Below are 13,262 nucleotides of genomic sequence, written 5' to 3'. Positions count from 1 at the left end.
CTCTGCTTATGCTTGATAGTTCTTATGCACTGTATGATTATGGAGGAAATTGCATCATAGACGTTTGTTTTCTAAGTTGTTTCTTAGTGACTGTTGACTCTATAATTTTAAATAGATGAAGACCCTTGCTGCCTTATCAGGAAATTACTGTGTACTCCCATCTGTTACCTGAATGCATACTGGTGTACAGTGTCTTACTTGCATTTTCACCCGTTAGTTATGGTCTATGTAAAGGCAGGTCCAGTTGCATTTGAAAATTGATTTTTCTTTTTTGATTATTGTGATTTAAGAAAACCATACATGTTTTGCTGGAATTATTTAAAGTGCTTTCCCCTTTAAGTGTAGATGATTATACAAATGTTAAAAACACGTGGCTTTTTAAAAACATATCATTTGTTACCTTTTTTATTGGTTGGTAAATTTTCACGAGTGTATGGTTTGTGTGCTTGTCTCTAGTCTTTTTTTATCAAAATACTGTTTGTGCTAATTGAACCTGAGCAACGGATAACAATTGGGAAAGTGGTAGTAGTACATAACCAAACAATTGATGTTTGGTATCTGGTGGAAGTATTCATACCTAGTCGTTTGAGAGCAATGTATTTGGCTTTTTGGTTTGAATATTTCTTGTCAAGAGTTGAGAGTGAGGATAAGCTAACTGGTAAAACATGTTTCTTTCTCACCAAGACTCATTTTGAGAAGGAGCGAATACTTGTATTAATTTTAAGCATGGAATATTTTCAGTAATTTTGTATAGGAGATTTTTGAAGGACCAATCGAGGATGTTAACTTCCATTTTTATCCTCTGAGCCCAAAGAACTAGTTTTGAACACACACTTGAAGGAATTTACTGACTACTCTGTAAAGCAAAACTGCACTAGTATGAAGTTTTGCAGTCAGATTAGTACCTTGATTGCAACAGTGCTTCTAGAAATATAGAATTTCCTGTTATTCTTTCACCGCTTTAACAGAATCAAAACTTCTAATTCTGGTAAAAGTTACATAAAGCTGTCCATATGTAAATACAGGCCTGGGAATAAAATACAAATTTTGTCAAGAGTCTGGCCGTCTGTCTTTATAAGCCATAGTCTAATTAAGAGCTATGTTTCTCCTGTGTTGAAAAGGTAGGTTTACATTTGATGGGCTCAATATTATTTGAAGAATAAACACCTTTGGTAGAAATCTACCTATTATAATTTCAGCATCTGTTGTGAAAGAAAGCCGCTTCCTAACCACCAATCTTATTCCGTGATAAAGTCCTTGTACAGGATTCAAGTTTTGTAGCAACATTATAACTGCCCCTTCCTTGAGTCTGTTTTTGCTGTGGCATATCCATTGGAGTTACACCATCTAGAAACTTGAGGGTATAGACTGTTATCATCAATTTGTCTAGAATTAATTCTAATGTATTCTTATAATTCACCTGACAGCTTTTCTATAACCTTTTCATTCAAATCTAATGAATTTTCAATTTTGGAACAAAGAATAGCTTTTGAATAATAAGTAGTATGAAAGACTAGTCCACACCATTTTGTCACACTTAACCAATTCCATTTAGTCGTCTGCCCTCAACTGCTCTGCTATTGGCCTACCTTCTGCTGTTTGTGTTCTCATTCAACTACTCCTGATGCACCACCAATACGACCATTGCCAGTTGCCTGTGCATTGCATGCTCTAGTCCTCCACTCATTTCTGCATGCACCAGACACTGGCCACCAAATCGACCCACCAACAAGATGCACCCCTTCAGCTGACCAAGTAAAACAGTCCAGACAGACAACTGAGTATTATTATTATAGATTGTGGCATGTTGCTACTTGTCCTGTTTTAAGTGATTGTGATTTTTTAATTTTTGTATCCCCTTTGGAGGAGAGGAATGAAAAATTTAAAATGTATTGCTTTATTACAAAGTTTCAGTGGAACTTTTTTTGCTTAATAGCAACAAATAGAAGTATGGTATTAAAATCTGATCTATTTAATTTATACAAGTAAAACTGTTCTTCCAGGATTTCAAACAGTTTGAACCAAATGACTTCTACCTGAAAAACACTACATGGGACGATGTCTCACTTTGGGACCCTTCATCTACAAAGCTACAGGTTAGTTTATTTTCTATTGCTAAAGTGTTGATTCTTATTTTGTTTCTTTAATGCTTCATTCAGAGTTATACCTAACTAACTTCATTGGTAAAAATATTTTCTTGTTATCCACTCATCTATTATGCATGTCTCTGACTAATTTCTTTTACCTATAATTAATGATTTGATTAGTTGAAACTCAAATCACTCGTAACCCTGCAGCAGTGCTGCCAGTTCAAAACGTTGAGAAATTATTTTTGTGGCGGAGTGCAGATTTTGTACAATATTAAGCTATGGAGTTAGCTGCCCTCCATATGTCACTTGCTAATTTTCATGCTATTGCTAAATAAATTGATCGTTTTTTTTCAAGTATGTAGTTTCCAAGACAAATAGAATATGATACAAAAACAGAAAATGTTGGAAAAACTCAGCAGATCTAGTAGCATCTGTGGAGAGAGAAACAAGTTAACGTTTCGAGTCCATGTGACCCTCCTTCAGAGCTGAAGAAAAGTGGAAATGTGATGAAATTTATATTGTTAAGGGGGGGGGGGTGCAGGATAAAAGGCCAGCAATAGGTGGGGACAAAGGAGGGATTGACAAAAATGTCATGAACTAAAGGACAAAGGGAGCAGTTTTTTTATTGATTCATGGAATGTGGGCATTGCTGGCTAGGCCAGCATTTATTGCCCTTGTTCAAAGGGCCATTTTAAGAGTCAACCACATTGCTGTGGGTCTGAAGTCACATGTAGGTCAGACCAGGTAAGGACAGCAATTTTCCTTCCCTAAAGGACACTAGTGAACCAGATGGGTTTTTATAGCAATTGACTGATTTCATGATCACCATTAGACTTTTAATTCCAGATATTTATTGAATTCAAATTGCACCATCTGCTGTGGTGGGATTCAAACCCAGGTCCCCAGAGCATTACCCTGGGTCTCTGGATTATCAGTTCAGTGACAATATCACTATGCCACCGATTTCCCCCTTAATGGTAGTGGTTAGTGCTTGAAAAAAGGTGCTGATAGTGGCATGAAGGTAAGAAAGCAGAATGTGATAATAGCAGAACAAGGGTAGCATTGTGTGAAAGAACATCTTGGAACAATAAACAGATGGCCCTTGGTGGAGGGAGGGGGAAGTGGTGTGGGGGGAGGGGGGGAAGGATAAAAAATGGGACAGAGGGGGAGGGGTATTAAAAAGGGGATAAACCACGGATAAATGAATAAAAATAAAAATGGATTTAAAAAAATGAATGCAGAACAGGGATGGAGGAGAGGTCATGGTCTGAAGTTGTTGAACTCAGTTTTAAGTCCAGAAGGCTATAAAGTGCCTAATCTGAAGATGAGGTGCTGTTCCTCCAGTTTGCATTGGGCTTCATAGAATATGATGTTGAGGAAACAACTGTTAACATAAATAGCTCTGGTCTATTTGGCCTTGCAAGCCTGCTTTGCCATTCAACAACATCTTGGCTAATCTACCCTAAATATACCTTCTACAATATCCCCATTTCCCTCGATTCCCTTAATACCAAAAATCTCTCAGCCTCTGTCTTGAATACACGCGACAACTGAGCTTCCACAGCTCTGAAGTAGAGATTTCCAAAGGTTCGCAACCCTTCGAGTTTAAAAAAAAAACACACAGCTCCTAAATGGCTGACCTCTTATTCTAAGACTCTGACCCTTTGTTCCAGCCAGGTGACACATATATTTCTCAGCATCTAGTCTGCCAAGTTCCGTAAAAATTTTATATGTTTCAATTAGATCTTCCCTCCTTCTTCACAACTCCAGGAAATGTGGGCCTAATCTACTCAATCTTTCTTCCATAGAACAATCCACTCATGCCAGGAACTAATCTAGTGAACCTTGTTGTATTCCTAATGGGTCACGTATGTCCTTCCTTGGCTAAGGAGACTGCACACACTACTCCAGGTGCAGCCTCACCAATACCTTCTATAACTTCTTTACTCATTCTCAAATCTGCAGCCTCTTTGTGTCCTTCTCACTGCTTGCTTTCCTTCCTAGCTTTGTATTAAAAGCAAGCTTGGATATGTTGCATTCAGTTTCTTCATCTAAATAATTCATATAGTTTGTAAATAGCTGAGACCCATAAACAGATGCTTGCAGTATCTACTAATTACAGCTTGCTGACCCAGAGTATCCTAATTTATTCCTAATTTCTCTCTTCTGGCCCTCAACCAATCGTCAGTCCATGCAAATCGATTGAGGGCAGTACTATGAGTTATAATTTTGTGTGACACTTTCTCAACTGCTTTTTGAAAATCCAAATATACTACGTCCACTGCTTCCCCTCATTCATCTTGCAACAGTAATTCCATGCTTAACGTTGTAGTTACGTTCCTGAAAAGTACAAATTTGAATGAAACAAGGTTAAACAAATCAGATGTTCTCATTACGCCCAATGTAAATGCTTTAGTTAGATTTTGTAGGACCTGCCTTTCCCATCAGAAAAACATATTAGAATATTATACCCTGTAAGTTTAAATATTGTCAAATTATGATCTTCAAAAACCAAAATAACACAAAATAAATTTTAAAAATAAAGAAGAAATATACTAACTCTACTCCTGTTCGCTGCCCTTCCCACCCATCACTGACCACCCTTGCTCATGGTGAGGGCTCGGGAGGTGAGTGGCATGAGGCAGGGAGCAACCTGAGAGCAGCTTCAAGTTGCGGGGTAAGCCCGCAAGCTGGAGAGGGGGCCAGCTGAAGAGAGATGGAGGTTGCTCCAAAATGGCGCTAATCAGGTCACAAGACTCTATGTCACACTTAGTGTGAAACAATGTTGATGCGAATCCACAAAGCTAAACATGAATACCAGCCCAATGAGAAACACAATGTTAAATTGAAATGACTTCGACTTGAAGTTTAGGACTTGAAGTAGTTGCATCCTCAAAAAAAACCAAATTTGATTTCCCTTTCATAAATGGCGTGTTGACTCTCTTTAATCACAATATGGTTACCTAAGTACCCTGTTACCACACCCCTGTTAATACAAGCCAGCATTTTGACTACTACCGATGTTAGGCTAACTGGCTTCTGGTTCCCTGTTTTCTTGCTTTTTCCTTAAATGGTGGGGTTATGTTTGCTTTCTTGCAATCTTTGGGAACTGTTCTAGAATCTTGAAGATCAAAACCAATGCAACCGCCATCTCTGCAGCTACCTCTTAAAACCTTCTAGGATGTAGATCCAAAGGTTTTGTCCCTCCTTAGCCCGTTAGTTTCTCCAGTACTATTTCTTTACTAGTACTGATTTCTTTGTTCTTCAATCTTGCTAGACCATTGATTTCTCATTATTTCTGGAATAATGTTTGAGACTTCTATGGTAAAGACAAGCATTTGTTTCACATCTCTGCCATTTCCTTATTTCCCATATAATTTCACCTGCCTCTGCTTCTAATGGGCCCATGTTTATTTTCAGTAATCTCTTCCTATTTATATACTTAGTCATTTTGCAGTACAGGAGGCAGTCATTCGGCTCAGAGTCCCATGCTGACTCCCTGTGGAGAAGTCCAGTCAGACCCACTGCCCCACTCAACCTCTGCAGCCCTGCAAGTGCCCATCCAGCTTTCTTTCGAAATCATTGTTTCTGCATCCACCACCCTTGTGGACAGCAAGTTCCAGGTCATTACTACTCACAACGTCAAAATAGTTTTTCCTTGCGTTCCCCTGCCTTTCTTGTCCAAAATTTAAATTTGTGTCCCCTTAGTCCTTGTACCATCAGCTAGTGGGGAGAGTTTTTCCTTGACTGCTTTATCTAAATCTGTCATATTTTGTACATCTTTGTCAAATCTCCCATCAGTCTCATTTGCTCCAAGGTGAACAATCCCAGCCTTTCCAACCCAACCTTGTAACTAAACCCTGCCCTCCCAATCCCTGGAAACAGCCTGCTAGATCCTCCTCTGCACCCTCTCAAGGAACTTCACATCTTACCTAAAGTATGGTGATCAGAACTGGATGCGGTATTCTATTTGTGGTGTAACCCAGAACTTTTATATAGTTTCGGCATGACTTTCCTGCTTTCGTACTTGACGCCACTATTTATGAAGCCCAAGGTTCCATAACCTTTGCTAGCCACTCTCAATAAGTCCTGCCACCTTCTAAGATTAATGCACATGCACTTCCAGGTTCCTCTGTTCCAGCACACTCTTTAGAATTGTGCCATTAAGCCTGTATTGCCTCTTCCATCCCTTCTGCCAAAGTGCATCACCTCACATTTCTCTATATTAAAATCCATCTGCCAATTCTGGTAGCCTATCAATGCCCTATTGCAGGCAATTTGTTTCACCTTCACTGTTTGCCACTCTAAAAGTCATCGGCAAATTTTGCAATTTTACTCTGTATCTCAAGATCCAAAAAGCAGTAGGCCTAGCACCAACCTTTGGAAAACACCAATGACTACCACCCTCTTATCCAAAAGGTAACCATCTGTTACAACTTGCTGCTTTCTGTCTTTAAGCCAATTTTTTAATCCAATTGGACACTGACCCTCCTATTCCATAAGCCTCAGTTTTGTTAACCAGCCTTTTATGTCGATTGCTTTCTTAATATCCATTTGAAATCCATCACATCCCCTTCATCAACCTTCTGTTACTTCATCAAAAAGTTCAGTTAGATTTGTTGAGCACGATCTGCCCTTTGCAAATCCCTACTGGCTCTCCTTAATTACCTCAAGCCTCTCAGTGCCTGTTGATTTTTTTTTCTTCTGATCTAAGGATTTCAAAACCCTACCTGATGTTAGACTAACTGGCCTGTTGTTGCTAGGACTGTCTTGCACTCTTTCTTGAATAAGGGTGTCACATTTACCAAACTACAATCCTCTGGAACCTCCCTTCATATCTAGGAAAGATTGAAAGGTTAAGGCAAGCCCCTCTGCTATCTCCATTTCCCTTAACATTCTGGGATGCAAGTCATCTGGACTAAGTGACTTTATCTGTCCTAAGCATAACCAGCCTTTGCAGTACTACCTCCCTTTTCAATTTTCACACTGCCCTTTGCCTATATGATCCCTGCTTTTACCAATTTATTGTCAGATTTCTCCTCACAAAGCAACATTTACAATATGTTTTTTATTCTCTTGCTAGTCTACTCTCATTCTTTTTTTTAACTTCTTGGTTCTCTTTGGCTAAATTTTAAAATTCTCCCAATTCTCAGGCTTACAAATTTTTGTTTGGCAACATTATTAAATCAATGGAAGAGACTTATGTTACTACTACTAGTTAGTAACGGTGGACCACATTTTTTTGGGATATTGTTAATTGGTGCTGCATTTACCCTGTGCAGAGATGTGCTGTCAAATTTTAGTGTAATGACTTCATGCTTTGAACTGATACAAAACTTCGATTATCAAAAATCAAAACTTTTATTGACAATATATATTTTGTTTAAAAAATTTTGTGCATCAGTACAGAAAGTGACATAGATCAAACTAGAGTAATGTTACACGATGTGATGTGGGTTGCTGGGTCTAAATCCTGGAACTCCCTCCAAGACATTGCTGTGGTTAGAATACCACGGACTGCAGCAGTTCAAGAAGGCAGTTCACTGCCACCTCAAGGGCAGTTGAGGCTGGGCAATAAATACTAGCCAGCAATGACCATGTACCATGACCAAATTTTTAAAAGTAGCATCCTAATGCTGATGAATTACAGTAGAATGGAACTACAATTATTTTTTCAGGTGTTTCAAGCCTTTACACTAGATGCAGTTTAAGCACAATTTGTAAATGTGAAAGTAATATCCATCCTATCCCAGTGTAGGAACCGAGACCTTTTTTTTAGTAGATTTAAAATCAGAAATATTCTATGTATAGTATTTTTGGGTGAAAGAATGTATGGCTGGCAGGCAATCCATGGGCATCTTTGTTTTAATCATGATATAATCAGAATTAGACTAACTTAAATTCCACCTACCTGAACAATAATAACCACTGTTGTTTTCCATTTTCAGGATTATCGTACAAAACCATTTTGTTGTAGTGCTTGTCCTTTTGCATCCAAATTTTTTTCTGCCTACAAGAGCCACTTCAGGAATGTTCATAGTGAAGATTTTGAAAACAAAATTCTGATAAATTGCCCTTATTGCCCATACAATGCTGACAGAAAGACCCTGGAGACCCATATCAAGATTTTTCATGTTCCTCTGTGGAAAGTACCCAGTGGAGGCAAGAATGCACACAATGAAAAGTCAAAGCAGGATGGCAATCTTAAATTGAAACATGCTGACAGTGTGGAGCAAGCAGTCTATTACTGTAAGAAGTGTACCTACCGAGATCCTCTATATGATGTTGTCAGAAAACATATTTACAGGGAACATTTTCAACATGTGGCAGCACCTTATGTGGCAAGAACAGGAGACAAGTCAGTGAATGGCACATTTTCTGCCCCTAATGGACGAGAGGATGGGACTGTACATTGCAAACGTTGTCTCTTCATACCTAAGACATATGAGGCCTTGGTGCAGCATGTTATTGAAGATCATGAACGAATAGGATACCAAGTAACAGCAATGATAGGGCATACTAATGTGGTGGTACCAAGATCAAAGCCCTTGATGCTGATAGCGCCAAAACCACATGATAAGCCTTCTCTAGCTGCCGCAAATTATCAGAGTATTAAAACTTCAATGCATCAGAGTATGAGTCGTGTATCCATGTCCAAAAGCGCACAGAATTCTGCAGTCAATCTTATGTCAAGTACCAGCCGTTTGCCACCAAAATATGCCATTTCATCAATGGCACATAACTATCCTTTGGGGCAACAAATTAGACTCCCACTTCCAGGTGGTTTACCGGTTTCTCTTCAGCAGCGATCACAAACAGTAAAACAACTTATCTCTAGTGGCAATGGAAGGCAGTATGGAGTTGGTGAACAGAGGCGGCAATCTCAGATGCAATATAATGTTCAGTCAGGAAGCTTGACTGGTAACAGTGCATCCAGTCAATTGTCAATGAAACAGTCTCAGTACAGTATTTCTCAAGCACAGAGGATGCAAGGATTGCCCACTTCAGCGGTAAAGTCACTAACTTCCCCAGCAGGCCTCACTAATTCTTCTACACAGAGCTCAGCTTTAGCTGGTTCTGCTGCTCAGAAATGGAAGATCTGCACAATGTGTAATGAGCTTTTCCCAGAAAGTGTGTATAGCATACACTTTGAAAAGGAGCATAAAGCTGAAAAGATCCAAGCTGTGGCTAATTACATTCAGAAGATCAACAGTTTCACAAGCAAGTGTCTCTACTGCAACCGTTATTTACCCAGTGAAACACTGCTTAACCATATGCTAATACATGGGCTGTCATGTCCCTATTGCCGTTCCACTTTCAATGATGTTGAAAAGATGGCTGAACATGTACGAATCCTTCACATTGATGAAGAAGTGGGACCTAAGACTGAGTCAACATTAACTTTTGACTTGTCTACACAGAAGGGTAGTCGCAGTAATATACAACTCCTTGTAACTACGTACAGTATTTCTGAGAGTGCCTCAATGGAGAATGCAAACTATCGACCCCAGAGTCAGAATTTAACATTCAGAAAGCCAGAAGGGCAGTTGCAGCAGCCAAAACCGCAGGTTAAATCTAAAATAAAGCCAGATTTGAATTCTATACCTCAAACCCAAATACCCTATAAAAATGATGTTGGAAAAACTCTTTGCCCATTGTGCTTCTCTATTTTGAAAGGTCCAATATCAGATGCTTTGGCTCACCATCTGAGGGAACGACACCAGGTGATACAAACCATTCATCCAGTGGAGAAAAAACTCACCTATAAATGTATTCACTGTTTGGGTGTCTACACAAGCAACATGACAGCCTCTACTATAACCTTGCATCTGGTGCACTGCAGAGGTGTTGGAAAAGCACAAAATGGTCAAGATCGGAGTCTTGCTCATGCCAAGGCAACACACTCCCCAAGTGTAATGCCCATGAAACGTGAATATGAGTATGAATATGGGGACTTTGCATTAATGAAAAAAAGGAAATTGGATGGTGAGGAGACTGTTCAAAGTTTTACCTTGGGAGAAGATAAACCGGAAGAGCCAGTAGTTTTAGCTATTGACCCTAAGGGCTATGAGGATGAGTCGTATGAGGCAAGAAAAATGTTCCTCACAAATTACTTTAACAAGCAACCCTACCCAAACAGAAGAGAAATTGAAAAGTTGGCAGCTGGCCTATGGTTATGGAAATCTGATATTGCCTCACACTTCAGCAATAAGAGGAAGAAATGTGTTCGAGATTGTGAGAGGTATCGGCCTAAGGTATTACTTGGATTTAATATGATGGAGTTGCGAAAGGTAAAGCACAATATGGATTTTGGACCTACTTGGAATATGCTAAATAACAAGGAAGTAGATGGCAAAGATCCTGTCAGTTTGAAACCAAATTCAGAAAAAGTGAATCAGAAGCCAGAAAAAGAGAGAAGAGTTTTGAGTCTGGGATCAGAAAAGATAGAGGGAACCGTTTTAGATTTGAGCTCCCAAATGGAGGAAAATTCATATCCAAACTCAGAAAAGGTGGAAGGAAGTACTTTAAACCAGAGTGCTCAAAAAATGGGGGCAAGTGCTTTAGATTTGAGCACTCCGATGGAAGAAAGTCCTTCAAATGTGAGCTCAGAGATGGGGGGAGCACCACTAGATTTGAGTGCTCAGATGGTAGAGCAAAGTCCTTCAATCAAGAGCGCTGAGATGATCGAGGAAAGTCCTTCATATTTGAGCTCTGAGATGGTGGAGGAAAGTCCTTCCAATATGAGCTCTGACATGGTGGAAGGAAGCGTTTTAGATTTGAGTTCTCAGATGGTGGAGAAAAGCCCTTCGAACATGAGTTCTGAGATGGTGGATGGAAGCCCTTCAAACATGAGCTCTGAGATGGTGGAAGCAAGTCCTTCAAATATGAGTCCAGATATGGTGGAGGAAAGTGCTTCAAATATGAGTCCAGATAATGTGGAGGAAAATGCTTCTAATGCTTGTGCAGGTGAAGATTTGCCATCAACTGAAATGGGTGGTTTTCAGCCTAGAGAAGAAACTTCTGATATGGTTCCTGAAGTGTTAAATAATGAATTGCAAAAACCTGCATTTACAAAATCGGCAGCATTGGAGCTGAAGGATGAAGAATCAAATATGGAAGAAGAGCAATATCCTGAGCCATCTTCAGAATCAAAAGATAAAGAATCAGAAAGTGAGGATTCTGAAGTATTCTCAGAATGTAAAGATGGTGCTTCTCCAGTTGAGGATGGACTACCATCTCCGCAAGCATCTGATCAAGAGGATGTTTCAGCTGAACTCAAACAAGAATTTTGGATCAAACGACCATGGACGGATGATGCATCTCAAAGTGAAGAAGAGCAGGAGCCCGCAAGACCTTCTGAAACAAAAGCTGCATTAGAAACTGATAGGCAGAACTGGGCAGAAGGACCAGCTGAGTGGAGTGGAGAACCATTCCAAAATGAAGAGGAAAAATGGGCCAAAGAACAGCCTGAATGGAAGAATGTCTCACCAGATAATGAGGAAAGTTTATCTAATCCCCTATTGGAGTGGCAAGGTAACACAGCAGATAGTGAAGGTGAGGAGCTTGATCAACTCCTTGATCAGTCAAATGATGGTCTTTCAGACAACGTGGCAGAACCTGTTTGTGGCTCATCCTCTGGTGTTGGGCTAAGTAGTCAGCCTGCATAAAAGTTTGACTTATTTTGGAGTCTCTCTTGCTGTGAAATGTGTGCAGTATCTTAAAATGAAAGGAGCCAGTGTATAAAATTTGAAGGACTGTTCAGAGGTACAAAATTACAGACAGAGAAGGTTATAAAATGCAGCAGGTTTGGTTGCATTTTGCCTTTGGGTTGCTTTACAGTTGTACAAAAGTGGCATATTGTAATTTACTTTCTAAATGTTTTCTCATTTACCCATGGTAGTGAAAAGCCAACATGTACTTACTGGTTAACAGTGTACTGTACTATAGATTTCAAGACCTTTTAAGTTTGTTTTATTCATTTACTCGGTCTGCGTAGCTGGAATGTATATTTCTACAGTCTTTTAGAGCCATTCTAAGTGAAGCTTATCGTATAGGTCTTGTGTACTTGTTCTAGATTTACTGTATGATTCACCTTTTTTTAGTGATATCCCTGCTGTTAAATAAATGCAGCATTTAGTTCACTTGATAACTGCTTGAAGGAGGTTGTGCTGTAGTGTCTGTCAACATTATTATAAACTAGTTTTTATTGCACATATCCTTATACAACTTTGGTAGCATTTGGCCAGTAGCTTACTGAACATAAAAACTGGCCTTACTGTAATATGGCAAATTGCTGTTTAATGTATCCTTTGCTCCAATATTGATGGTTACTGGCATTTCAAATGTTAATGCATTTTTAAAGTCTCCCTTCAACCTAAATTACTTACAGAACTAGAAATGAAATTCATAATATGCTGATTTCACTAACTTGTGTTTTGGATCAGCACAAATGAATTGGGTAAAACATGGCAAATATTTAGAAAATGCTGGGTTTTGCCTATTTCAAGGTTACATGTTAGGGATAAACACCATGGTGGTGTTTGTATACATTGTATCATCTATGTAATAGTGTCTGTGTAGTAAATTTCATTTTTGTGATCTTTATTTTCCTTTGTACTTTTCATTTACACTTCTGGAAAATAAAATGCTTTATCGTACTTAACTGTGTATCATATTTACGTGCATTTTACATTGGGACTAGAGATAGAAGTTTTAAAAGTAAAAAATGCAGCTCCCCTTAAGATGTTTTCACAGATTCATTTAACTTTCAGAATAAATGCTGTTTTCTCTAAGTGTAAGACATTGGTTTTTTTTTTTGGAAATGCTTTATAATAAATTTGCAAATCAAGCCATTTTGAAACAACAATAAATGTGCAGGAATGACATTCTACTTACCTTTGATTTTGATATCTTTAGTTCTGTTACAAATTTAGAATTGTTAATATTGAATGCACATATTGGGCTATAAATTGCAAATTCATAAACTGTTAAAGCATTCAATGATACAACTAATTAATAACTTAGTGAAGTTGGATGCCATGCATTTTAGCATGTATAAATTCTGTCGCTTTATTTAATTACTTCATAAGTGCATCATATTTTGAAAATTACCACTAATTTCTGAGGGATTCTTCACTTGTAATTTGAAATTCAAGTTTCTTGGAACTGGGG

At 38.7% G+C, this 13,262-nt stretch overlaps 1 protein-coding gene across 3 annotated transcripts in view; it reads left to right on the top strand.

Moving 5' to 3' along the window:
- adnpb (activity-dependent neuroprotector homeobox b) overlaps positions 1-12,748 on the top strand; it is a 31,376-nt gene extending 18,628 nt beyond the window's left edge. For all 3 annotated transcript variants that reach the window (XM_041204516.1, XM_041204515.1, XM_041204514.1), the window contains 2 exons: positions 2,004-2,096; positions 8,039-12,748. In XM_041204516.1, the coding sequence (XP_041060450.1) occupies positions 2,004-2,096; positions 8,039-11,758 (3,813 nt within the window). In that variant the 3' untranslated portion in view covers positions 11,759-12,748. The remainder of the gene's footprint in view (positions 1-2,003; positions 2,097-8,038) is intronic.
- Positions 12,749-13,262: the final 514 nt, after the last annotated feature.

Source organism: Carcharodon carcharias, chromosome 14 (genome assembly GCF_017639515.1).
Source record: "Carcharodon carcharias isolate sCarCar2 chromosome 14, sCarCar2.pri, whole genome shotgun sequence".
Taxonomy (NCBI): domain Eukaryota; kingdom Metazoa; phylum Chordata; class Chondrichthyes; order Lamniformes; family Lamnidae; genus Carcharodon; species Carcharodon carcharias.
This window is presented reverse-complemented; position numbering and strand designations above follow the sequence as displayed.